This window comes from Tyto alba, unplaced genomic scaffold (assembly GCF_018691265.1).
Source record: "Tyto alba isolate M040663 unplaced genomic scaffold, T.alba_DEE_v4.0 Super-Scaffold_26, whole genome shotgun sequence".
Lineage (NCBI taxonomy): Eukaryota > Metazoa > Chordata > Aves > Strigiformes > Tytonidae > Tyto > Tyto alba.
In genome coordinates, this window is record NW_024881300.1 from 22,375,401 (window position 1) to 22,401,765 (window position 26,365).

The 26,365-nt window shown below is 49.3% G+C and overlaps 2 protein-coding genes and 1 non-coding gene across 4 annotated transcripts in view; all 3 read left to right on the forward strand.

The window, feature by feature from the left end:
- Window positions 1-20,235, forward strand: part of LOC104362983 (SPG7 matrix AAA peptidase subunit, paraplegin) — a 32,713-nt gene extending 12,478 nt beyond the window's left edge. For both annotated transcript variants that reach the window (XM_042797630.1, XM_042797631.1), the window contains exons 7-17: window positions 1,097-1,222; window positions 1,548-1,710; window positions 2,498-2,671; window positions 8,511-8,635; window positions 9,849-9,951; window positions 10,972-11,082; window positions 14,459-14,574; window positions 15,730-15,886; window positions 16,413-16,576; window positions 17,671-17,748; window positions 19,496-20,235. In XM_042797630.1, coding sequence (XP_042653564.1) covers window positions 1,097-1,222; window positions 1,548-1,710; window positions 2,498-2,671; window positions 8,511-8,635; window positions 9,849-9,951; window positions 10,972-11,082; window positions 14,459-14,574; window positions 15,730-15,886; window positions 16,413-16,576; window positions 17,671-17,748; window positions 19,496-19,705 — 1,527 coding nt within the window. In that variant the 3' untranslated portion in view covers window positions 19,706-20,235. The remainder of the gene's footprint in view (window positions 1-1,096; window positions 1,223-1,547; window positions 1,711-2,497; window positions 2,672-8,510; window positions 8,636-9,848; window positions 9,952-10,971; window positions 11,083-14,458; window positions 14,575-15,729; window positions 15,887-16,412; window positions 16,577-17,670; window positions 17,749-19,495) is intronic.
- Window positions 20,236-21,496: 1,261 nt separating this feature from the next.
- Window positions 21,497-26,363, forward strand: RPL13 (ribosomal protein L13). The gene is made up of 6 exons (XM_042797671.1): window positions 21,497-21,603; window positions 21,756-21,871; window positions 22,242-22,383; window positions 23,664-23,837; window positions 25,057-25,113; window positions 26,148-26,363. The coding sequence occupies exons 2-6, from the start codon at window positions 21,768-21,770 to the stop codon at window positions 26,304-26,306; spliced, it is 636 nt and encodes a 211-aa protein (XP_042653605.1). The 5' UTR covers window positions 21,497-21,603; window positions 21,756-21,767; the 3' UTR covers window positions 26,307-26,363.
- Window positions 22,037-22,119, forward strand: LOC122153915. The gene has a single exon (XR_006165774.1). It is a non-coding gene; the product is annotated as a small nucleolar RNA MBII-202 (small nucleolar RNA).
- Window positions 26,364-26,365: the final 2 nt, after the last annotated feature.

The following is a 26,365-nucleotide window of genomic DNA, read 5'->3' on the forward strand; positions in this document are numbered from 1 at the left end:
TGGATTTCATTATGTGTTGGCCTGTTCCGCTCATGCCACATGCCTCACTTGCAACATCAGTCAAATCTCCTCCTCCCTTCTTCTACCCTTGCCTGGATCAGCTGACAAAACTCTGTAGAAATCAGCCTGGGGTGCACTGCCATTGACCGCAGGGATTTGGGGATGAAAATGTGGTGAATTCAGTCCCTTGTTAGGTTTCCCACTCAGTCTCCTCTGCAGTTCTCTTCTGGCTTTGGGATTCTCTTTGTATAAAGGGATGCAGCTGCTCAGGGGAGAAGAATATTTGAAAGAATTGTTGAGTAATGAGGGCCTTGAGGATTAGATTCTGTCCTTGCCTAAGTGGGGACAGACAGGCCCTGCACATTTAACTCTTCGTTTGGATAAGCTGATGTTTCTAAGGCCTGAAAAGCTCTTCTCAAAGAAAAAAATAAATTCCCAGTAGCTGTTTTCAGTAAAACATAACAAGCAGTTACAAGTAGGGCATTTAACTAAATCCTTGTTTCGACTGTCACTGTGGCTTAACACATACCAGGAGACTGAGATGTGGTGTCTGTTAAATTTGAGAACCTATAGTTCTGTCCTGGGTCGTGTTGCAGTAGAAACCAGTGGCAGCATCGGACAATGCTGTGAAGTGTCTGTTAACATGCATTTAGGAGACACTATTGTTAATTATTTATCATCAATACATATTCCTCCAAACTACACCTATCCCGTGTGTATTAAGGATCAGAGCATTTAGAAATCGGAGAGATCCCAAATACGGTTTTGTGCATTCTGCACACTTTCAAGAAATATCCCTGCCTGGTTGACATGGAGTTTGAGCTGGACTGTGGTGGAACTATTACTGCAGGTTGATTCTGTCTATTCCGAACAACATGTGGATAAATAAAGTTTCAGTCAACAACCTAGCTGTGAAGTGTTTCCAAAGCAAAAGTCAGTAAAACACCAATGTGTTGGTGGGCATTTTAGTGTTGCTTGTTAGGGGCAGCTTACACCTGTGCTGTGCTGTCCCCCGAAGTATAGCAGACAGCCTTTCCAGACTGTTGCCTTGTCCAGAGTCAGAGCATGTCTTCAGTACTTGTGCTACCTTCCACAGAACCAGTTGAAAATGGCTCGTTTCACCATTGTGGATGGGAAATCTGGAAAAGGGATTGGCTTCAAGGATGTAGCAGGAATGCATGAGGCGAAAATGGAAGTCAAAGAATTTGTGGACTATTTAAAGGTATATAGAAGTAGAAGAAATGAAGTGCTTGCTACCCATCTTCTGGGGTAGGTGGCTGACCTGGGGAGGAGGGTATGTTCTCTTCATCCTTCATGGCACTCAGCAACCTCTGTTTAAATAAGCTGACAGCTTTTTATACTGTGGTCGGCATGACTCAATCTCCACATTTCCAATTCCATAACAGGAATGCAGATGTAGCTGCTCCCATTAGCAGCTCAAGATTTGCTCAGGCCGAAAACAGTATCGGGAAGCTCTGGGAGGCTGTGTTCTTGTGCAGATGCTTCATGTGAGCTGCGGACCTGACAGAGCTGTATCGTTTTTGCAGAATCCCGATCGCTACCTTCAGCTCGGGGCTAAAGTGCCCAAGGGTGCCCTGTTACTTGGACCACCAGGCTGTGGAAAGACATTGCTGGCGAAGGCCGTGGCCACAGAAGCGCAAGTGCCGTTTTTGGCCATGGCAGGCTCTGAGTTTGTGGAGGTGATAGGAGGTAAGCGTCTTGGGAGGAAGGGTGTGGACGTTACTTGGTCTGCTGTGGAGCTGGAGGGTGCTTGCTGGGCCTCCTGCACAGGACAGAGTTTTAGCCTGTCTTTGCAAGGGGAGGATGAGTTGGATATTTCTAACAAAAATATAAAAGGTTTTCAATGGTAGAGAGTACTTAATTATGTAGTACCTAAAATGCATGGCCTCCGAATTGCTAGTTGTTTCTTTCTGACAAGGTGCAGCCAAGGTTCTTCACCTGAAAGCATCACCTCTGACTTCCCTGCACTTATTATTAAAGCCACGGACTGGGGCTTCCTTCCTTATATAGGAATGCAAATGGGTTTTCTGCTGTTCCCTGCTGATATGGAAAATATGGCCTCTTTGTGCCTTGGGATTTCCATCTTCCTCCTTTTCTTCCTTCCTTCCTAGATCTCTGGAGACCTCACAAGGTTCAGTGTGCAGGAACATGCTGAATATTTCGGCCTCTGACCTGTGGAAGGAGCAGGAGTTCATGTTAGGAGCTGGGAGCAGAGCTCCCCTTACAGCAGCTGTAAACATCCCTGCAGTTTTGGGAGCTCAGTTAAAAGCCAGCACGCAACAGGAGGAGCTGTGCCTAAGGACTGAACATAGGAGTTCTGTGGCTATTTCTTTGTGCTGGAAGTGTTGAGAGAGGGACTGTCATATACTGAGGGTTTGCCCAGTGTCAGGAGTCTTGTTGGGGGCTAGTAATCCTATTCTCCGCCGTACGAACAATTTTAGCCATGAGACTTGTTTCTTCTTCCCTTCCCTTACAGGTCTTGGAGCTGCCCGAGTTCGGAGCCTCTTCAGAGAAGCCCAGGCTCGCGCACCCTGCATCGTGTACATCGACGAAATTGATGCTGTGGGCAAGAAGCGCTCAACCAATATATCTGGTTTTGCCAATGCTGAGGAGGAGCAGACCTTAAACCAGCTGCTGGTGGAAATGGATGGTCGGTATTTCTCTCTGCCTCTCAGCAGTTGGGCCCTCATCACCTTAGAGATTCAAGCTGTTGGCCTGTACATATTTTTCCTTCTTGAACTTGCCGTGTCTCTTTAGCGTTCCCTTCTTGCTGAAGGAATTGCCATTGCATTGAAACAAATCTCATTCCCCTCTTCCCTGGGACAAGGCTAGCTTGCACTTGGCAGCTTGTTCAGGACTAAGCCCAGAACTTCAGCTTGGTCATATCTTTGCTAAAAAACAATCTGTACAGCGAGTGACAACTGTGTTTCAGACTGCTGCTTAGTGAAGGGGCTGTGGCCCTGAAAGTCAGGATGTTTTTTTCCTGTGTGGATGCCAGTGTAACCCTGGCTGGCCTTGCTCTGCTTTCGGAGTTGTCGTATCACTCACTTGAAGTGGGTCCTTCCTCTGTCATTTCTCCCCTTCGCCAGCAGCTGGTGTTCAACGCTGGGTTTGTAGAAGTTGTGTGCCCAGTACTTGCCTCACGCTGAGCCAAGGTTTCCTGCAGAGCCCTTAGGAATCTCCTCAAGCACCAGTCTGAACCTATGTACCCCATCACTAGTCCCTGTTTCTGAAAGTACTGTAGCATGTCTCTCCATCTGTCCCTTAGTTAGACTGGACTACTCCAGAACTGATGGTGCCTAAGGAAGTAACTGGGCTCGGGACAGATCTCTGAGTAGGTGCTGTGACTAGGTTGCTCATTTATATAGGTGTTTAAGGGTTCGGGGCTAAGTCTAGAAAATTATAAATCCCTGGACCAACTGGTCTTGTGACTCTACTGAAGACCCTGAGTTAGAAGAGATGGTAGTGTCACATCCAGAGTGAATATGTACCAACAGCCATGTGAGCGTCCACCTGCTAATAAAATCAACAGAAAATGTGCATTAGAGATCATGGCTGGCAGAGGGCAGCAACCCCAAAGACTCTTACTGTAGTAAATGGCTTCAGTTTGGGAGAATGTTTTCCTACTGGCAATTGGAGAAGAATTATTTACAGTACTGGGAAACCAAAATAAAATGAATTGGCAGCAAGGGCACTGCTGTCTGTAGAGGGTAACATTTTGGTCCAGCTGGCCATTAAATATTGTTGGATACTTGCTGTATTCAGTCTAAGACAGGTAGTGGTTCAAAGCCTGTTAAGGTTTAAAGTTTAGTTGTCCCAGAGGGACATAAGCAATGTAATATATCAATCCTCCCGACCTTTTGACTTATTTTCACATTGTCTGCTTGACTACAGGATCCCAATCTAAACTGAGGGGTAAGCTTTGCAAACAAGTCCTGGTTTGATGCCACACTTCTGGATGGTTTCTGGATGTACTGTATCTGGAATTGGCCCTTTTCTCAGACACTTTCACACAAGTGCCAAAAAGAATGATCCTTTGGCTATTGTTAGTCATAACTCAGTCAGAGCCTGCAGCACCTACCCAACTTGCAGTGTTTCTGTTTCTAAATCTTATTATTGCAGAGCAGGGTAAGCAATAACTACCTACCTGCCCATCAGGGAGTGTTGATATCAGTCTGTTGTTTTGTGGGACAGAGCTGCCTTTTCCCTGGACTGTGACACTTGTTTTCTCATCACACTCTTTATATGAAAAATTAAAAGCTGTCCTGGGCTAAAAGCACCCCCCCATTCTCCAGGTGGGATTTAGGCCCTTGTTAAAGGGATTAAAACTGCTTGCTTTTTTTACTGAATGTTTGCAATGAAATAGGGATGCAGCCCTGCTAAAGTAGAGCACATCCTATAGTTCAGCAGCAAGGCTGCCTTCTGGAGGTTGCTCTGGAGTCAACCTTCCCTTTTCAAGGAGAGAAGCTGGGACTTGTAAAGATGCTTTCAGCAGAGGGTAGATGTTCCTCCATACTGCACGCAAGATGATCTGTAATTCTGGATCTCTGCCCTTGCTGCAGGAGGAGAAATTGTAAGCAGGAGCACAGCCGTGGTACAGACAGGGTAGAGTGGTCCTGCTGTACTGAGAACCTCCAGGCCTCTCTCTGCTGCAGCACAGGTGCCATGAAGTTTTTGGAGGAGAGGAATGAGGTTTAAGTAGGTCCTAAACAACCAGACAGGAATCTGGTTATAAGAGGAACGTGCTTAAAACACACAGTGCTCTGTAGATATCAGAAATCACCTTAAATATGTGTATGCAATTCCCTGGGACTTTGCACATGCACTATCTTAAGTAACTTGGCCAAGCACATAAATATACTTGGAGTGAATATAACTGTTTACAGCTGTATCTGTGTAGTATATAGTCTCGACAGAAAAGGCCAGGAGTAACACAAAGAACAGCAATCCTGTCTTGGTTGGGTTTTTTTCTCCTGACATTTGTAGAGTGAGCTGGCAACCAGTTAACACTGAACTAAATGGAGGTGCACCTGTCTGTTCAGGAATATGTAGTCAGTACAGTCCACATCTCTATACTAAAAATCAAAATGTCTGATTTCCTCCAGTCTGTACAAATTGGGCATGGTTTCTAGAGTGTTTTTTTGGTGAGGCTCAATTCAGAAATTAGGGTACAACTCTATTGGAAAGTGAGTTTAGAAGGTAAATATTATCCTCAATATGTACTTTAATAGCCCCTTGTTTGCTGTGTGCTACCTAGTTTATTTTTAAATTTATATTGTCTCATTATTTATTCATGTCTCATACAGATCATGTACTAAGTCCCTCATTTTGCTAAGTGCTTTATCAAACACACTAAAAAAATAGCCCAAGGAGTTTACAGTGTCAAATGGGAGACAGCTGGCAAGGACTGCCAGGCTAGTACAAGAAACATGGACTTGCTGTTGGCTTGTACTCATCAGCAGTGCTCTTGGCACATGCTACTGAAATGTTATCTAACTGAGCATGTTACCTAAAGGAACACTGAAGTGTTATGTGCATCACGGCAAAATAGTTTTCGGGACAGTGAATAAGGCTTTTTAGGAGGTTAACAGTTCTACCCAAGCACAAGCGGAGGAGTGGTGTGTGTTTGTAACGAGGAAGCCTTGAAATGGAAGGTTGAGAGCTCTGTTTAAGCTGTCTTTAGCTTAAATTGATGGTTGAAGTTCTGCAAGGCAACACCATAGAACAGAGTTAGTTATTAATTTGAAAAAAAAAATCGTGCACAAAAGTAGATCTGTGAGTCACCAGCGGTGATTGGTGAATTTGTGTGTTCGAATGAGATTATTCAGAAGTAAGGTAGAGAAAGAAAAGGAGGGTCAGAGCTATATGGAACCTGTTCTGCAGGCTGGAGGAAGGATGAGGACACCAAGAAAAAAGCCATTATGCCAAGACGTATGCGGTGAATGTGCACTTTGATACTCAGTAATTCTGGTACACAGATTTTAGAGTAATTGTAATGCTCTTCCTACAAGTGACCTTGGTTTCCTTCACTCTGACAGCTTTCTTCATGTTCTGGAAGCACTGGGAGTCTGGTGGGAGAAGGGGAGGGACTGGAGAGAGCCTTTATGTACAAAGGCTGTTTTTAAAACCAGAGTAACACGTGTACTCCAGTCTTTGTCAAAACAGGTGCCTGGTTTGAATAGTAAATCATGCCTCACAAACCGCAAACAAGTGGAAGGGGAATGTGACCCAAATATCTCTTCTGTTCTGAATGCATTCGAGAGGAGCTTGACAGTCCTGGGCTGCTCTGTGTTTTGTGAATGAAAATGCAGGGCATCTTCTTTTGGCGGCGGCTTTTCACCTGAAGCCCTCGGACAAGACCTCTCCCCTGATCTGTGCTGTGTGCAAGTCTCTGGCCCCGCACAAAGGTGGCCCCGTTTCAATGATACTGTTCGCAGATGATGTCCAAAAGGCTTTTGAACAAATGGCTAGAGAATTGCACAGTGTAATAATGCAGATGAGATGCCCATCAAATTAATGTGCTGTGTCAGTGAGGAGCAGAGCACTTGCCTGTTCGAGTGGACCCTTTTTTCCCTTTCCTTTTTGAAGTGGCTTCATTTGTAAACATTGTAGCTATGAAGTCTCTCTTCAGGCTAAATTTTCAGAGCTGTTTTTCATTTGTTGATGTGACTGACGTGTTGTTTTTGTAGACTGTTCCTTAGGCTGATCCTTGCCTGTGGAAGCCAAAGCCTGTGACATGCCAGGTGATGTTGCACTGGGAATAGTAATATGAATCGGAGGCTGCAGTTTTACTTTTCTTGGAGCAGTGTTTCTCACCACTGGGATACAGGCTTGAGAGCAAGTGGGGCAGAAGCTGATGTGAGAAGGATGCACTCCCTGGTTCTGTTTTGTGGTTTGGGTTGGGTTTTTTTTTTATATTTGTTCTAATAGCCAGACTTATTTTAAGAGAGTCTTCCCAGCTGCAAAGCAGATAATGTACTGTACCATCTAATCCTGCCGTGCGAATGAAGCTTGCTATCCCCCAAGTGCCTGCCAGTCTCTCTGCTTATTTATCTCACTCCAAAGTGCAGTGTAGTACACGCCTGAAGAATGGCTGGCTTCATCCTCTCCAGGAGCTTATTTAGACAGCATCCTGCAGGGAGGAGGAACTGAGGCTTGCTATAGCACAAGTTGACAGAGCCAGTCCTCTGACTTACCTGTAACCTTAATCTCTCTGCTGAGCTCTTGTACACTGACACATTTGGCAGCTCTTCTGGTGGAGCTGGAGAGAGCTGAAATTTGCCCAGCTTACGTGCATAAAGCTGCCTCTCTGCAGCGTGTGACTTGGCAGCGAAGGAAGCACATGGGACTAGCGCGTCCTTTCCCTGGGAAGGCTGCTGTATGCCAGGGCTGTTGAATCTGCTGTAGGCAGGTGACTCATACCCAGGGGCCTGTGGGCACCTGGTGGAATGTAATAAATAAGCAGCGTGGTTCAGTGATTCAACAGGATCTCTGGCTCCCCACCCAAGCAGCGCAGCCGCCTGCCCCTTTCTGCCCTCCTCCAGCTGCTAGTGCTCTGGCTTCCCCAGGAAGCCCTGCCTGCCTTTGATGCCTCCGTACCGCAGGCTGCTCTCATAAAGCCTGTAAATCCTGATGCTCCCTTCATCTTCAAGACCCGGAGACAAAACCTTCTCTGACTGTGGCTTGAGCGAGTCTATGCTAATCATCACTGCAAAGCTGGTTGCGGTTTGTGTCTGCCTATGTGTCCGTGGTGTAAGTTCTGCAGGATTGGTCTTTGCACTGGTCTGCAGGATGTCTGGGTGCCTTCTGAGTGATAAAAGAGGAGTGAGAAGAGAAAGATCAAATCGTGCTGTAATGTGCCCCTTGCTGGGTGGCGAGGCTATGTCTTCTCTCTCTGCATTAATCTGAGTTGGTCAGAAGAAAGGCTGTCCCTTCCCCAGGGATCCTGGTGGCCTATCTGTGACTGAAGGCTAAAAGCAAATGAGAGCTGAAAGGGCTTTCCACAGAAATATTTGGGAGAGAAGGGCTGTTTCATCTAGCAAACATTGTTTGTACAACCTGGAGCTAAAGGGGTAGGAATTGACTTAAGCCTGGGGGTGGGAAGGCATCTCCTAATTCCTCAGAATAGAGAGATTCTGTCTGGGTTTCTAGTTGGAGCAATTTCCAAATGTGGCAACAGGAAGTGGGGGAAAAAAAGTTTTAAGCTAAGGCTTACTGAATGAGTGAAAGGGAATTTCAGAGTATCCGTGATGACCAGAGACTGGCCTGGGTGACTTGCAAGGTTCCTTCCTGTCTTGTGCTCCTAGCTGAAGAGGACGCTTTCTCAGCCTCAGCTGCCCCAAAGGATGCTGTGAACACCCTCTGGCTTTGTGATAAAGCTGTGTAAGATGTTCTCTGCATCCTGCCCTGCCCCGTCCCTTTGTATTCTTCCAGTGCAGCATCTGCGACAGGGAAAACCTTCACCTTTGTTTTTGCTTGGTTTTCTACAGGGATGGGGACCACAGACCATGTCATAGTGCTGGCTTCCACCAACCGTGCTGATGTCTTGGATAATGCTTTGATGAGACCTGGGAGGCTTGACAGGCACATCTTTATTGATCTTCCAACACTCCAGGTATAATCCACCTACTGCCCTGTCCTTACCATAATGCTAATGACTAAGGTGACCCAGTCCTTGCTGGTGATTCGCTGGCCTGGCAAAGGCTGAGCTTGGAGAATATGGAGGAGGTGAGCTTCTGTTTGTCTTTATTCTCACGTGCTCTAAATCAAGCGTTTGACATGCTAACGCAGTTGCTTGTTTCTCTCAAGTGACAACTCACTGTTTTTAAGTGTCTCTGCTCTGGTAGGAACTTTGGCAGTGAATCCTTCTGTGAGGTTCTCTTTGCCATACAGATGCAGAACTACGTTTGTGTCCTCTCCAGGAAATTGGGAACCACCTAACTGGCAAGTTGGCTTGTGGGAGAGCTTAAATTGTCCTGTGCCTTGAGCACCATTTGTTCTGTAGGTTTATTGTCCTCACTATCCTTGTAAGGCTCCTCATTTTCCTTTAGGCAGCCTGTTAAGTGACTTTCTCCTTCTGAGTGCTTTTTAAATCCATTTACTCGGAGTCTTCCATGTCTGCTGTGTTGACATTTGTAGCAGAGTTTTGGGAATAGGCTCAGCTGCAGTAAAGATCTGTCTGCTCTGCCAGCACAGGCTCTTCTTCTCCCATCTGTGCTTTACTCTTGTCCTCAGAGTTTTCAGTTTAAATACCTTAAATGCCTGATAGGATCTGGCACCAGAAATATGAACTCTGCAGCTGCCCTGAAGGAGGAAAGGGAAAAACCCTGGCAACTGAGCCCATTGTTTTAATCAGGATCTCCTGGACCAGCTGAATGAGTCACTCCTTGGCCACTTGCCAGCCGCCAACTCACCCCCACCTTTGTCTGGGAAATGGTCGCAGGCTAAGTAGCTGGTCGATGGGGTTTTCAGTTGGCGGTGTGGGAGGGAGCAGGTAGAGGCAGTGGGAGCTCCTTCCTGCGAGCGCTGTTATGGTAGGCGAGAAGTTCAGACAGATCAGAGTGAAAGTGAGGAGGGGAAAGTGGCCCTGAGAGAGAAAGCAGTGACTCACGGTAAGCCTCGGTACATCTGTTGTGAATTTGAGAGCTGGGTGTTTATCGGGGCTCCTGGAGCACTCCGGCTCCGTAAGGACAGCCCTGCCCTCTGGTGGCAATGTCCCCGTCCCCGCTGCCAGAGGTCTGCTCCTCCCCAGCTCCCTGCCATGGGTGGCATGGAAGCTGCCACGCTGCGAGGGCTGGCTGGGCTCAGCCGTTCTCTGCTCTTTACAGGAGAGAAGAGAGATCTTCGAGCAGCACCTGAAGGGGCTCAAGCTGATCCAGGATGCCAGCTTCTACTCGCAGCGCCTCGCTGAACTGACGCCGGGCTTCAGCGGTATGACATGCTGTGCCCTTGGGGGACTCCTTTGCCTCCTTCTATGCTGGTTCCGCTGTTCAAGCTGGACCGTCTGGGTTGCTTAGATTTAACAGGGTATTTTGGTCTAAAGGGCTTTTTTTTCTTCAAGCCTTCTCCATCTCTATGGAAATAGTGGGAACCTAACCAGCTCCCTGGTGAGCTCTGATGAGCAATTGTTCATGGCTATTTTCAATCTTCTGAAATTTCTGGGACTAGCAGGCTGTGGGGGTAGGGGAAAATACACTTCTGTAATGCCTGGGTTCCTAATTCCTATGGGGAGGAGCCACTGCTCATGCTCCTGTCCGAGCTGTTGTTGAGAATGAGATGTTGTGCTTCAGGGGGAAGACTCTTAAGTTGATATATGTTACCAGGAAAGCAATGAGAGGAATGAATAGCAATTACTTTGTCGGTCAGAGTAGAAATTGGACAACTCTGCACTGAGCCTGTTTCCAGGGTAGGTCCCTGGGAGTTTGAAACAGTGCTGAGCAAGGGGCTCCAGAGTTCCTGTTTATGTGGATTTCCTGGAATATCCTTTCTGGGTTTCCCCTCTAATAGGCCCCAGCACAGTGCCTCTTCGTGACTTCTTTCAGCAGCCCCCCGCCACCATCACCCACACACACAAACTCGGAACAGATGTTGTTTCTCTTCCACACAGAGGTTGTGCGGTGGTTGTATGAACAGCACGGCAGCACATGCCAACCCAGACTGCCCACGCCACTCCCCTGTTGCTGAGAGCCAGCCTTGGCTTTAGCCTGTTAATTGATTGCTGAACTCTGTCCTCTGTGTGGCAACGCAGCGTTCATTGCCAAGGCCGTTGTATTGTTCAAATCCAACATAAACACCGTGGACTAGGTTTGCTCTCTGTTCCCCACGATCAAAAAAGTGCACACTGTTTGACTTCCTTAGGTCCTTCTCCAGATTTGTTCTTGCTTATTCTGTCCTCTGAGATCTCTGTTACGTAACCAATCCAATGTAATTCTTGTAAACTTTTGTCTGCAGGAGCTGACATAGCAAATATATGTAATGAAGCTGCTCTTCATGCCGCTAGAGAAGGTCACAAATCCATCGATACTTTCAACTTCGAATATGCTGTGGAAAGAGTCATTGCAGGTAAGCGATCCAGCCATTTCTGTTGTTGTCTTACTAGTCTGTCCCACGCTTCTTGAGAGAAGGCTCGAGAGAGAGGGTTACATTCGAGGAAGACAGATGGTTCCTAACTGTCCTCTGTCCGGTAGGTGTTAGATGCCACAGTCACAGAAAATTTTCCAAACAAGACCTCAAATGGATCTATCTGCCTGAATCTGCAGGCAGCCTGAACCCTGTAGCTCAGGGAAGACAGCCAGTAGCAAAACAGGAAAGAGGGGAATTCAAATCTGTATGGCTTTTTTAGTTTAAAAAGGTTTGGTTTGTTGTTGGTTTGGGTTTTTTTTAGAAGAAAACGTGTGGAAGTATCACTGGGGTGTTTCCTTGCTGCTCTGGACACCTGCTACATAAACATGAATAGCAAATAGGCTACGCATCCTCAACAGCAAGAAACTAGAGATTTTTCTCTTTGGCCTCAAAGCCCAGGCTTTGATGAATTTGGCAGAATGAACCGAAAGACAGTAGAGTACTGTTCTCCCTCTGAGAACATCCTGTTGGCCTTTCCCTGTCACTTGTGCGATTGCCAGCAGAGGAACCTCTGGAGATTACCCTGTAGCAGTATATTATACGGAGGGGAAAAAGAGTTCCCAGAACTCTTGACTTCACCTGAGCGATTTGAATCTGGTGGGTTTCGGTCTCAGCTGCCCTGCAGCCAAGCTGTTGTTTTCATAATCAGACACTCAGCTGCTTCCAGGCTGCAGTGTCGTTACGGGGGGGTGAGCCTGGGCAAACAGACTGGCATTCTGTGCTCTTCTTAGCAGAGCATGTGGAACAGGATGTTTATACTGGGTCGGTTATTTCCTGATCCTGGAATTTAGTCCTGAGCATTTACTTTATCAGAAAATGCCTAAGCAATTCCTCATTTAAGAGAAGATTTTTGAGAAATTTCCAGACAGTTTCAACTGCCTCTTAAAAACAAAACCCTGGGAGTGCTTTGGGTGACTGTGGCCACGCTTGCACAAAGCCCAGACTGGACTCAGCAGCTCCCAGGAGGGGACAGCGAGACGATTCTAGTTGTAACACAGGAGTCCTCGTCAGCCGGAGCAAAGATGTGCTTTACTTTCCCATACTTGTAGGGATTCACTTGGCTTTTCTTTCTGAATTCCACCCTTGCCTTAGTTCCCCAGGCTGGGAAGACAAGGCAAACAGCAACTAAAGCCGCAAGGGATGTGTACCAGAAGGGATATCTGGGATTACTGTGGTGGGGCATTGCAGGGCACGGCACGGGCTTCAGCAGTTTCACTGCTGACAAGCTGACTTGCTTCACTAAGACTCTGTGGTGTGTAGGAAGCCATAAAGTCTATTTGTTGCTTAATCGGATTCTTCCATATTAGCAGGACCTGGCCATTTTTTATAGATTAAGTCTAAAAGACCCCAAACAACCCTTCAGGCCCTTATATTAAACGTACCCTTGCCATGTAATAGGAATGGTTCTGGGTTTCACAATCCAGAGGGCATTTCAGTTGCTATAAAAGCTGTTCTTGAAAGAAAGAAGATACTACTGTGCTTTCCATTATAAGCTTCTGGTTTTAATAAGAGCGGTGCAGAATCAAAAGGGAACTTTGCAAGTCCAGAGGCCCTGTCAGACTTAAAGCTTTGTGTTGCTGTAAGGGAGGAGTAAGAACTTCTCTCTGTGGTAGTCCCCATTGTGTTGTTAGTTTGGGAACAGAAAGCAGTAAGTCAGGTCTCCCGGGAGTGAGGGAGGAAAGCTGCTGAGTGCACAGAGGCTTTTAGGGGTTGTCTGTAGATGTATTGGAGCCTGTGTTCTTGGTGGGGTTTGTGTACACTGTGTAAGGCCAACAACGATGCACCAGAGTTGTTTCCTGGGTTGTTTATCTCATAAATGTGGTAAGTGCAGGCCTTCAGGGAACTTTCCTGCCTGGAGATGACTTTATGTAGGAGAAGAAATAATCTTTGTAAGCACACTGTGTGCTATTGTGAAGAGTACAGTCCCTCCCTCCTTGGTGGGCTGACAGAGGAATGCTTCCAGAATTTCAGTCTGTGTGTGTGTGTGTATATATAGAGAGAGATAGTGTATATATACATCTTTCTGCAGAAAGAGAGATACAGGCACATGCGCACACACTGCTGAAGGCAGGGTAAGGGTCCGACTGACGAAAATCAGGGCTGTTCCAATTTATCTGCTATTCCATCACTATCATGCCTTGCAGGGCACAGTGATTTCCGGGGTCCCTGAGCAGTAATTTTACAAGATCTGCCACACTAATTTTGCTGTTTTCTTGTTTAATAAAGCTCTTGACTTTGTTTAAAAATTAATGTTAATAGAATGTTGTTTTCCAAGACATCAAGCAAGCTTGGTATAATGCTGCTCTTGACTCTGCCTGTTCTACCCCCTACTGCTCCTGGCACTGTGCAGAAACAACGGCTTTAAAGTACTGGTACCTTTTTGTACTCAACATGCAGAGCTATAATGAGTACTTGATATGCAGTATATTCTGTAGTTAACATATTTTCTGCGTGCTAGAAGTTTTACTTCCATTCAGGTTTTGGGTTTGGTGTTTTTTTTTAATCCTAATTGGACTTATTCTGCGTTACGGACTGTTGGATTGGAAAATAGGTGCTTTCGAAAGTCACCTTTTTGGAGGAGGTATTAAGTGTGAGTTATGGCTTAATTTGCTAGTTCTCAGGAGCCTGGGAATAAGCTCATATGGAGCATGCCATGTGTAATCGGAGACGTTTCCAGGGTCTGGAGAAAGTATTTTGTATATACTCTTGATCTTTTGCTGATTTGAACACTCCTAAAGCACAAGAATCTCAGCTGGGACCTCTCTTATATATAATGCAATATCTTGCTTCTCTCATGTTCTGCCTAAGGGACCGAAAGACTGTACAGCAAAATCAGTATGATATTCTAGCTAGTCTCTCGTTTGAGTTTTGGTTTGTTGGGGCTTTTTTTCCAAATGTTAGACTGACTTGTTGCAGGTCTGTCCCAGGGCAGAGATAGAGTGTAACGTGCCTGTGGCGGAGCTGGGAATGGAACAGAGCTTTGCATTCTAGAACTGTGTGCTAATCAAATGTTAAATTATTTGTCTAATGATGATGTCTGTTGTAAGCAGGAGTGGGGAGGGAGGTTTCTGCCAGTGTTTTCAAGCAGTCCAAGCATGGATTGCTTTGTACTGGCAGGGACAGAGAGCACCTTCCACAGCTTGTAATTGAAGGGCTTTTTACTGCCTCTCCCTCAATGGGGATGAAGCAGTATGAAGCTTTCTGGCTGTTCAGCCACAGGCTGTGCTACCTTGTGCGCTTAGCTGTACAAGATTATGCCCTACTGGTTACACCTATCGCCAGCTATCTTATCAAATCCTCGTCTGTGTTCCTGTAGGCACTGCCAAAAGAAGTAAGATCTTGTCACCAGAAGAGAGGAAGGTTGTGGCGTTTCATGAATCGGGTCACGCGTTGGTTGGCTGGCTGCTGGAGCACACCGAGGCTGTGATGAAGGTAACTCTGCTACCCACTGTTGTGCAATGCAGCCCGTCACTGGGTGGGAAGAGAGTCCTTTGGGGTTCCCCTGTCCAAGATGCATTAATTGTTTTGTGGTGCTTGTGTTGAATTCTGCTGCGTTACCCCGGCTTCCGTGAGCTTGGAGCTCTGAATACTGCAGCAAAATAAATGACAAATATAGAATGATTCATATATCTTTAAGATCATCAAGTCCAACTGTTAACACTGCTGAGTCCACCACTAAACCATATCCCTAAAGGATGCTGTGGAGACATCCATTGTTAGGCTGCATTGATGACAGTGGTGGTGCAAAGCTGATGAACCAGCTACAGGAGAAGCCTTGCAGTTAAAAGCCAACTGTAAAGCTGTTTGGAGCAACTGAGTCTCCTGGTGCTGCTGCTCCGAACAGGCACCTCCTCCAGGTGCAAAGCGTTGCTGTGTGCATGCGTGATCTCTTTCCCTGCCATGGCTTGCCAGCACGTTGCAGCCAGCGAAGCTGCCATTGCAGGAACTGCTCTCATGCTGATGGGAAGAGATGTGTTTTTCTGATTGGCACTCTTGTTTGTTTGTCTGCCTGAAGCTCCTCTCTATAGGGAAGGGCCTCTCTTTGGCACCCTGGGGTGTGTCCTCTCCCATGCACATCTCCTCCTCCAAACGCCTTGACACTGGGGGGAGGTGGGGAGTGGAAATGACAAGGGTGACAGTTCCCTGGCTCACCACCAGCAGCAAATTCACTCTGAATGACCTATTGTATAAGTGGAACTGTTGTTAATTACTCTCATTTACTGGGTGGGGGAAAATGGCTCTTATTTTTCTGAAGATATCGTATCTTTCTCCAGGTACTCTGTCTGTTTAGCTTATTTATACCCTCCAAAGCAACTCCTGAATCTCAGGATTTCACTGGCTTGCTGTTAAGGACAATTTCATTTTAATTTCGCGAGCAGAAAGTGCATGTCTGTACCCGTGAAGGCAGAGCCTTCAGTACAGGAATGGTAACATACTGCAGTCCTTGGCCATGTCTCTGTAGGTCAGCCTGCCCCATCACTCTGAACAAATTTCGCTGGGAATGCCGGCCACTTCCTGCTCTCCCCCTGCTGCTGTAGTTGGAAGCTCTTTTGTTCTCTGACCTGAGGCAGCCGCTCTGTGTTGCAGGTTTCCATAGCCCCTCGAACAAACGCAGCCCTCGGATTCGCTCAGATCCTTCCAAGGGAGCAGTACCTCTTCACCAAGGAGCAGCTGCTGGAGAGGATGTGTATGGCGCTGGGGGGGAGAGTGTCCGAGGCCATCACCTTTAACAAAGTCACTACAGGTGAGGAGCCAGACCCTGACACAGGCAGGTGGAGGTCGTGCTGAGAGAGCCTGAATTTCTGCACTTGCTCTGTCCAAAGGTGCTCTGAGCAAGAAACAGAGGTTCCCCACGCTGGGAAGAGCAAATGTCAAATTAGATGTTTTGATCTTGGCCTCGCATGGAGCTCTCATTGTTGGTTGCCACTGCGTTGTCTTACTTGTCCCAAAGCCTGAGGCCACAGATGGAATTACCCAGTGAGACTCGTGGCTTGTGGGAGGGCCTAGAGCTTCCTGTGCCGTGTTTCCAACTAGTTACACCCAAAAGGACTAACAGCAGGCAGTGGCTGACTACCAGTAGATGCACTCAGTTGTGCGTGGGTCCTGCAGTACGTGTAGAAAGGTCTGTCAGCAGGTGGAGTGTTCACCTCCCTGGGCTCCTCTGGGTCCTCTGGCCTCTCAGCTAGTGGAATGCCTGTTTGTGCAGGACATGCTTCTCTTGCACTCAGCTCAGAGCTGGCGAGCATCACATCTCTCTCTGTCCCGCTCAGGAGCCCAGGATGACCTGAAGAAGGTGACCAAGATAGCCTACTCCATGGTGAAGCAGTACGGGATGGTGCCCAGCATTGGGCAGCTCTCCTTCCCAGACCTGGAGAGTGCAGCTGGAATCGGTCGGCGCCCGTTCAGCCAGGGACTTCAACAAATGATGGACCATGTAAGACCACCCTTGGTTATATGTCCCGTTTGTTCTTTACTTCCAGCAGTTCAGTGAAAAAATGCAAGTAACTTGCACCCAAACAATTTGCGTTCTTCTGTTGGCCCTTAAGTAGTAAGTTTGAACAACTGAGCACTTACCTGTTGTGTTGCAGTGTATTAGGACTGGGCAGCGAGGCATTAGGAACAGGCAGAGTCACATATAGCTGTGAGTTCACCCCGAAAACACTGTGCTGCCTGAAGCTCCGGTGAGTGGCTGTGAAATACGCTGCAGTGCATAAAACTGACTCTGAAAGCTGCAGTCCTGATTCCAGTGTGGACAAGACGCTGGTGGGCTTCTGGGAGGCAGGAGGTGCAAATGTGACATTTGGAGAGAGGGAGAAATGCTTTGTGGAGGAAGGAGGAATAATCTGGGGAGACTGGGGGATTGTGGTGGAACTGTGGACAAATACCCAACTAAGGAAAGATTCTCTTGCGTGAAGTCTCTCCAGGCCCTCAGGAGTCCCATGGATATCTAAGCATGGCTCTGTAATGCTGTGTCTTAAAGTCTCAGTTGCACAATTTAAATGTTTTCCACTTTCTAGATCAGAGAGCCTATCTAACCGAAACGATGGTTCAGACTGACTGAAAAATGTGAGCCTGTTTTGACAGGAAGCTGAGCTTCATTACTGGGAAAAAAACAAAACAAAACAAAACAAAAAAAAAAAAAAAAACAAAAAAAAAAAAACATTGCCTTAGTTGAAAAGTCAAATAACTGGAAACAAAAAAACTCTGGTTCAGAAGCACTATAGTTGTGTTTCCCTGGGATTTGTGCTGAGCTGCATCTTTTGCTACTGGGCAGCCTTCTTAATTAGGCTGTGTTTCCCATCAGCTGGGACTACTGAAGAGTTGTGCTCATGCAGGCGTTTACTGTTCCTTATCACAAGTATTCCTCTGGCTTTTTTTCAAACGGTTTATCTGTATTTTCCGTTGATGGGAACCACTTTCTGCCTGGCTCAGTTTGCAGGTTCCATCCCCCGGTGTTCTCCTTGTTTATCCCCATTGTGTTTGTTGCCACCTATGTTCCAAATCTCTCTTCTTGTTACTACCTTCTAGGAAGCAAAAGTCCTGGTGGCTCAGGCTTACAGGCGCACAGAAAAACTCTTACTGGAGAACCGGGACAAGCTGCAAACAGTAAGTTGGAGTTGTGTGGGGGTTTTGTTTGTGGTTTTGTTTTTTTGGTTTGTTTTTTGTTTTTTTTTTTAACTGGTGTGTTTTGCCTTGCTACCTTCTGTGCTCAGTAGCTCAGCCGTTGCAGTGTCTCTGTGGTCCTAGAAAGTCTTACAGTGGGAGCGCTGGGGCTCGCATCATGAACAAGTGACTGTTTGCTGCATCTCCCCCAGATTAGGAGCAGGCACGGGGAGGAATGTGCCTTTTCCAACAGCGAGCAGTCTGCCTCCTAACACCAGCTGGTATTTGCAGAGTAGAGGAGTAGGAGTGCTCTGTGGAAGTGAGCAAAGCTAGGATTTGTGTCCCTACCTGCACTTCTCTGCTAGCCTCTTGGCAGTGTAATTTCCTGGAGAGCAGACAGTGACCGTTTTTGTGAAGCCTGCAAAGGCAGGAACATCCTTCTGAGTCCTGGAGATGTACAGGGATCAGGTGAACAGTTTCTGGCTTTGGTGAAAGAATATGGGACTTGTCACCTTGGCTGACTGGTGCTGGTCTATGCTTTCTGGTGACTCCAGGCAGTTTTCACCTGCCAGCTCCTTGATAACTCATATACCAAGGACTCCTTGTTGCAGAGGTAGAGCTTTGCCTCCTCCCCTTCGTGTCCCGACAGTCCCCTAGCCAGTCACCCTGGCATGTCCCCACCCCACTGCCAGGAGCCCTCTACCCATCGCTCCGGGCTGAGCCACGCTTAGGTTGCAGCACCCTGAGTATCTACTTGATCTTTCCTTCAGAAGTCAGGTCCAGAACGATCAAAATGACCAGGAGTCAACTTAGTGTTGCATGTTTTGCAAATAAAGCAATCCTTTTCCTTAAATCTTCTTTTTAAACAAACGGCAACAACAAAACCCCCTTCAGCTACTCAACTGCAGGCTTCCTGTGCGTGGTAAGGTAGCCAGAGCTTGCTTGCTCGGGCACCCTGGTGTTGGCCACATCACAGCCCTGTCCTCAGGACAGTGCCCTGGGAGTGCTAAAGTCAGGTGTTGTTAGGGGGTCTCCTCCCTGCAGGCCTCCTCTGTTCTGATGCTTTCATTCAACAGCAGTCAGATGTTTGCTAGAGGCTCATCGCAGAAAAACTTTTAAGCCAAAAGCATCTACAGAGTAAATGTTTCAGTCGCTAGGCCAGTGTGTCGCATCTTGTCAGCAGAACTGAGCAGTTCCAGGTTTGACAGAGACCTGCTGCTCAAGCGCCGTCCTTCCGCTGGTAGAGGGGCTGGAGAAGTCAACTCCTCTGGAGAGGAACTTCTGATCACCTTCAGCCCATGCCTGCAGGAGCAGACGGCTCTTTCTTACCGCTGTGTGTACAGGGGAGGGATGCGGGTCTGGCTGTGGTCTCCTTTGCTGCTACTTTGGCATCTTGGGGCTAAAGGTGCAGTGACAGCGGCAGGAAGGGCACTTCCCTCATTGTTCCTCAAGTTTTCTGACTCGCCGAATCATTCCCTAAAGCTTGCTTTATTGCCTCTAGTGTATTCCTGAACCAAACACGCTCTTACGGAAGGTGCTGGCAGCCTGGAGAACTTGGTGCTGGCTCCAGCAGTCCTTCGGGTGCCCCCGTCCGGGGTGCGGTAGCCAGGGGTCTGCTCCTCGCAGGCTGCAGCACGTGCTGTGTCTGGATGTTGAGGTCTGAGTTGAGCTGGTGGGGAGAGTTGAGATCAGTTCAGAGAGGCTGTTTTCAAACACCTGCGCCTCATTATGCCTTATTTACTCTTTCTAGCTGTCTCATGCCCTCCTGGAGAAAGAAGTGATAAATTACGATGACATTGAAGCTCTGATTGGGCCTCCACCCTATGGGCCAAAGAAAAAGATAGCTCCTCAGAGCTGGCTTCAGGCAGAGAGGGACAAGCAAGACACAAGAGATGAAGAAATGCCCCAGCAGCCTCCAAACCATGAGGAAGAGGAAGAACCACACCTGAGACCAGTGTGAAGCCCACTCCTGATGTGTGACGGGAGGACTCTAGAGGCTTCTTTTGGAGACAGACCCTTTCCCTTTTCAGCTCCAGAATCAAAGATAACTGAGCAGGGGAGCTCTGTTCTGCTGTTACCATAAAATGAAGGGATGGCTCTTTTAATGAGCTTTTTCCTGCAGGAAGGAGAACTCCTTAGGATTTTGAAATTGATTCTCAGCAGGGTGGTAGTGATTAAGAGCTGGGTAGGTCTAATCTGCTGGAAAGATTTTTTTTTTTTTTTTTTTTTGTACAGAGGAGCTGTGTAAGTGTTCTTAAGGGTGAAAGATCCTGTGGTGTCCTTGCAGGCCAGCTCTCGCTGTGCTGTGTGACACGGCAGGAGTGCAGGGCTGTCCCCGCCGGTGCCAGGATGGTCAGGGCAGCAAAACTCCTGCAAGGCTGAGGCGCCGTAGTTCTTGTGCAACTCCACTGTAACTTCGGTATCTCTGCTGCTGAACATAATATAGAAATTGAAAAGCAGACTTCAGTAGAATAAACTGTCCATAATGTGCTGCTGTGTTTGTAGAATATGTCAAGATGTGGATGAGTGTTTTGGCACATATGAAGCTAATTGCAGCTACGGAGTTGTACAGGACAAGGGCCGCCTTCTCCCTGGCCAAAAACTTATATTCTGTATTTATAGCAAGTGTCTCACAAGCAGCAATTGAGGGAAAACCTGTGTGCAGAACTCAGCCCCACAGGGTGATGTTGGAAACGGGGCATTGCAGAGAGTGGTTCCAGTTTGCAGGTTGGAAGACTGGCGGCGCTGCCGGTTCAGAGCTGGAGCGGCGCTGTCAGGAGCTTGAGCAAAAGCAGGTCTGTCCCTTGGGGAGCCTCGGAAAAAAGCCGGCAGTTCCTCTGGCTCCGTCCTCATGGCTTTTGCAAAACAAGCTGCGACGACGTAGTTGCCTGCCATTCATCAGGAAAAGCATTAAAATGATCCCGGTGCCTGGTGTGCTCTGGCTGGCTTAATCCCTGAGGCAAGATTAGCGTTTTGAGTTACTGCATGAGGATTGTCTGACCTGAGAGACTCCAGCCCAAGCCCAGTCTCTGACAGCTTTCACCTCCCAGCCCAGTCAGGCTGGAGCAGAGAGCCTCTCCGCTCCCCTCCTGACGGGGGGGGACGTTCTGCAGGGTGTCCTTGTCCCTGTCCCACCTGCCTACACGGAGCCTCCAGCCCTCCCTGGGCTGGCCCAGTGATGCAGTATATGAGTCTGCTTTTCAGAAAACACCAATGCTGGTGGGATGATTCCCTTTGCTTTCAGGGGCAAAAGTTGTTTTCTACATTTGGGTTGCTACTGCCTGTATTTTTATCTTTTTTTTTTTTCCAAACCCATTTGCTTGTTCACAAGTTCATTCTTTTAATTCACTTTTCCAGCAGCAGATGCAGTTGCAAGTGTTCTTTGATTTTTATTTTTTTTTTTTTCTAAAAGCCATGACTCTGTTCTGGGCTGCCTGAATAAACCCTTCGCCAGGAGGATTCGGTTCTGTGGGACGCTTGCCGGGACACTGCAGGCTCCTCGGTGGCTTCCGGGGTGCAGCCGTGCTGGCCAGTGGCCCGCAGAGGCGGCTGGTGGCCCCCCTGACCTCTCTCCTGCCCACCCCAAACTGGGGGAGGCGGCGGAGCAGGGGTGGATGTGGAGGCGGGGGGACGGTGTAACCCGGGGGAGCTGGAGCTGCCTCTCCCCCTCGGGCCGGGCCAGCGCCAGCGGGACACCGCTCGCCTCCCGTCCCGCTCGGTGTGCGCGGGCCCTTTAAGCTGCCGCCATCTTTACTAGGGGCGCGGTGAAGCCGCCGCCGATTGGGCCGTCCCCGCGACTTCCGGCGTCGCGCCGCGCCTCCGCTTCCTTTTCCGGTCGGCCATTAGCGGTGGCGGGAGGTGAGTGGGGCCGCGGGGGCGACCATCCGCCGCCATCCCCGGCCCGGGGGCCGGGCCGCGCCCCGGGGGGCTGCGGCGGCACCGGGGAGGGGGGAGGATCCGGGGCCCCGCCGGTCTCGGACGCCGCCTTTTAACCCTTCCCGCGCCCGCAGGCCGCAGCAGCCATGGCGCCCAGCCGCAATGGCATGATCCTGAAGCCCCACTTCCACAAGGACTGGCAGCGGCGAGTCGCCACGTGGTTCAACCAGCCCGCCCGCAAGATCCGACGGTGAGTGCCTCGGGAATCGGGGGGTCGTTCTCCCCCTCCCCTGCCGCTCCCCGGCCCGTCTGAGCGGCGAATCCCCCGGCTCTGCCGCGGGGTGCCCGGGCGGTGTTCGGGGGGGGGGGGGGGGGTGTCCCTGCTCAGGGTCCGGCCCTCCCGGCTGCAGCCAGATGATGAGAAATCTCCGGAATCGCTGCACCGCCGTGATGATTCCCTCGAACCCTGTGTGTCTGATGGCTGCGGCCGCGCTGAGCCGCAGGGCCAGCCCCCCTCCGTGCCTTTTGGGAGAGGTGCTGCCGGCCCTGCAGCACAGCCGGTAGGAATGCCGCCTTCCTCGTCGCCCTCCCGCCTTCCTCATCTCTCCCCCACCTTCCAGGAGGAAGGCCCGCCAGGCAAAGGCTCGCCGCATCGCACCCCGGCCCGTGGCTGGGCCCATCCGGCCCATAGTGAGGTGCCCTACGATCAGATACCACAAAAAAGTTCGTGCTGGCAGAGGCTTCAGCCTAGAAGAGCTTAAAGTAAGTACGGATATCCCAACCCGATGAAACTAGCTCCGAGGTTGAGGTCGTCCAGCCCTGCTTTTTCCGCATGTGGAAAACGCACAAGTGACTTGTGGAGGTGTCGGAGTGACACCGGCTCAGCTGGAGGAGGTGTGTCACAGAAAACACTGGGTTTACACTTTCTTTCTAGTTGTGGGCTGGGATGTAATAAGGGCGTGTCAGAGTGAAAGCTTGCTCTGAAAAGCAAACGTCGTTTTGTCTGGTCAAACTGTCGCTTAAACAGAATTCCATTAAAACCAGATTCTAGTAGAGCCCTAACCGAGTTTTCTAAACTCCTGGCAGCAGGGAAGGGAGACCGACAGCTTCTGCGTTAAATAACTTTCTTTGTGAAATGTGTTTTTGCTAATCCTGAAAGTTTTAGCCAGTGTGAACTTGTTCATGTTGTGGACTGAGTAAACCCCACTCGGCTTGCTTCGAAAAGCAGTAGAAGTAGTGCCAGGACAGGGAACTGCTCCGCCCGGCTTTGCTGAGCAGCTGTGGCTGTTTCTCACACAACAGCTACGAGTTGAAACCGTTCTCTGCGAGCTCCCCAGGTGTGCTGAGCTGATGAGCTGTTAAAAGCTGGATCGTGGTGGTCTGCAGGAACCCCCCACACAGCAGGCGGGAATAAATGTCAGTGCTTCCTGGCAGCCAGCATCCACAGCCGCCGCTTCTGTGTTGTTTCGTATCTAATTAAAACATTTATAATGGCAAAATTAGTGCGCTGAAGCAACAAAATGGTTCTTCTGGATGCCAAATGCTTCATTACTGTATTTTTCTTTAATTTTGGGATAATGGTGGAGTACCAAATGGCACTCAGGTGTTGGTCTTTAAACAGAAAATGAGGTTATTGTTTAAGGTGGTTACAAAAATTAATTCTTCGCTGGTGCTTCCAGTATTCAGCGAACCAGAGTTACCAGCCTGCTGACTTCATAAATTTCTGTCTCTTGTGTATCAGTTTAAATGTCCCCCTCATAGTTTCTCAGGGCTTGCACTTTGCCCTCCTGAGGAAATCCACCTGCAGAAATTACTGTAAGTTCTGTGGAACGTTTCAGTCAATAGAACACGGACCCCAGGGCGCCCTTTGCCATTGTCAGTCTCTCTTGCCAGACCCCCGTGCTGCCGGCGGGCCGCTCGGCCTCATATTTCTCCGTGGTGGCTGCGCTTGAACCCTTGTCTGGCTGACGAGCGGGGGGCTCCCGGCAGCAGCACGGAGGCGTGGGGAGCTGTCGGACGCTGACACTGCGTTCTCTCTTCAGCTGGCTGGCATCAACAAAAAATTTGCCCGGACCATTGGAATCTCTGTGGATCCCCGGCGACGTAACAAGTCTACCGAGTCCCTGCAAGCCAACGTGCAGAGGCTGAAGGAGTACCGCTCCAAGCTGATCCTCTTCCCGAGGAAGCCGGCTATGCCTAAGAAGGGAGACAGCTCTGTAAGTACTTGGCTGCTAGAATCATTTCACGGGGTCCATTTCTGGTTAGATTTTCAGAGATTCGGTCGTCAGTCCATCCCGGTGCGCACAGGCAATGCTCTCGAATGTTTTTCATAACATAAACCCTGTAGGAGCTTCCCAGGCGTGCACGTAGAGTCATCTTCCGCGGGGATCTCCAGGGCAGGGTGGTGTTTTGGGTGGACTTCCAGCCTAGAGACTGCGGGGATGCAGCTCACGTTGGGGGCTGAGCTCCTGGGGCGGTCTCTTTGCCGGAGCTTTGGTCGTTGAGCAACCAGTCGGGATTCTAGTTTACAAAGTTAATGGTCAGTTAATGGTCAGAATGGCTGAAAAATCTGCCTGGAGTGACTGTTGTGCTGTGGTGACAGCTGGGTGGAAAGGGTGAGGAAGGCAGGACAACCTCCGCGGTGGAGTAGCTCAGTGAACACCGTGCGTAAGGCAGTGCTGGAGGTTGTTGCTGTTGACACCCGGAAATGCTTTTTGCTTAAATCTCTCCAACATCCAGAGAATAGCTGGCTTTCCTTCTCTGTCCTCGGCTCTGCCTCTGGTAAATCCCTGCTCCCCGTGGGGCGGTGCGAGTCGTGACGCAGGGTGGTGTGCTCATCTGTCCAATCCTCCAGAGAGCGTTGGCACTGAGCTGCTTGGCCATAGGGCAGCCTCTAGAGCCCACCGTGCTCGGGGGGGCTGGTTCTCAGAACAAGGGAGGAAGGGGCTCGAGAATTTCTACCAGCAGGTACAGATACTTGCATCTGAAGTACTGTTTCAAATTTGTTTACTTGAAATCGCCCATCTCAAAGAAAACTTGGATCCTTTTTGTCTAATGCCATACTCTTAGAAGAAGCTGGAATTATCCTTAGAAGGAATTGCTGAGGAATGCAGTGGGTATCAAACTAAAAATGACAGAGTGAGATGTCAACGTTTTTCTAGCTGGCAGAACTCCTGAAGGGCTGCTGCTCCTCTGGCCAGCCCCGGGCTGATCGATGGCCGGGCAGAATGCAGGTTGTTGATGCGGCACGTCTGTGCCAACTATCCCTGTGGCTGCACGCCTGAAAGGCTGAATTCGTTACCAGTCAGCGTTAAATCTCGGGTCAGAGTTGTTAACAGGGTGTTTGAGCTGGGTGCCTGCGTACAGGGCATGTTTTTAACTGGAGTGTTATCCTCAGATGTTTTAAATAATGTTTTTTGTCCTCTTGTTATGTAGGCTGAGGAACTCAAGATGGCGACTCAGCTGACTGGACCGGTTATGCCGATCAAGAATGTGAGTGTAATTAAATCACGTTGTCTGCGTGACATAATTGAGATTCGAACTTCACAGGGTGGATTCTCGTCTCGCTGTTCTGCAGTTAAGGGTTGCTGTCTCCAGGCACTTCCCATCCTGGATCAGAAAAAGCCAGGGACAGGTCAAGCTCGTCCTTGTCGTTTCCCAAGTTCCTCAGTGTTGCGGAGCACGCTGTAAAAAACGACTTGCACGGAGCTCTGCTAAACTTTTTATCAACTGAGGAAGTCCTTAAGTGATGAGCTGTGTTTCTGGGCGCAGAGGAGAGCTCCAGGCTGTGGTGTCGGGGCTTCAGGTCACGATGTGTTGGTTGGGAATAATCATTCGTGTGCCCGCTTCTGCCCTAAATCACACGCGGGAGAAGCACAGCGACGTACGCTCTTGCAGAGAAGGCCCCGGGGAGCTGCCCAGTGACCCCCAAAACACCCCCACCCCACCCCCCCACCCCGAGTCGCACGATTCCCACGAGGATGCGGGTTAAAACGCACCTGCAGCACCTCCGGCGCGTGTTGGTGCTCAGCACCGTGTCCTGATTGTGCTCAGCACCGTGTTCCCCGGATGGGCGCCGGGGTTGGTCCCTCTGAGGGAGCCCCGTACCTGGGCAATTTGGGGCGAGGAGGAGGAGGAGGGGAAGGGGAAGGGGGGGGGTTGTGCTGGCAGCACTCCGGCCCAGCCAGCTTGCGTAGTCACCGTTTGTCTCGAAACCCTCCCTGCTTCCGAAAGGCGCTGCCGCTAGCGCGCCACAAACCTGACCCGGGCTTCACGCCGCGCTTTGTTTCTTCTTTTCCCGGGGATGTTCTGGTTTCGCGCTGACGAACGAGGCGCCGGTTGAAACGAGGTTCCCGGTGGAGCGCGGAGATGGGGGCAAGGCCTGTAGATGGCACAAACGCTCCGTTCTCAACAGCCTCCTGGAGCTGGCGGTGAAAATGTAGCGGGATTCGTTGTGTTCGGCCTTAAAATACAGCCTGTTCTGGCAGCCCCTGGTGCGCAGCCTGACTGTCGCTCTCTCCTGCTAGGTTTTCAAACGGGAGAAGGCCCGCGTTATCTCGGAAGACGAGAAGAACTTCAAGGCGTTTGCCAGCCTGCGCATGGCCCGGGCCAACGCCCGCCTCTTTGGGATTCGTGCGAAACGCGCCAAAGAAGCGGCCGAGCAGGATGTGGAGAAAAAGAAATGAACTGTTCTCCCTAGAACTGTCAATAAAAAAAAAAAAAAAAAATATGTAGAAATGAGTGT

What these genes read in the sequence shown, in the direction of transcription:
- RPL13 (XM_042797671.1), top strand. Translation starts at nt 21,768, where the DNA reads ATGGCGCCCAGCCGCAATGGCATGATCCTGAAGCCCCACTTCCACAAG. An exon ending in TCAGCCTAGAAGAGCTTAAA is followed by an intron (nt 22,384 to 23,663) that starts GTAAGTACGGAT and finishes TTCTCTCTTCAG; the next exon opens with CTGGCTGGCATCAACAAAAA. An exon ending in CGGTTATGCCGATCAAGAAT is followed by an intron (nt 25,114 to 26,147) that starts GTGAGTGTAATT and finishes CTCTCCTGCTAG; the next exon opens with GTTTTCAAACGGGAGAAGGC.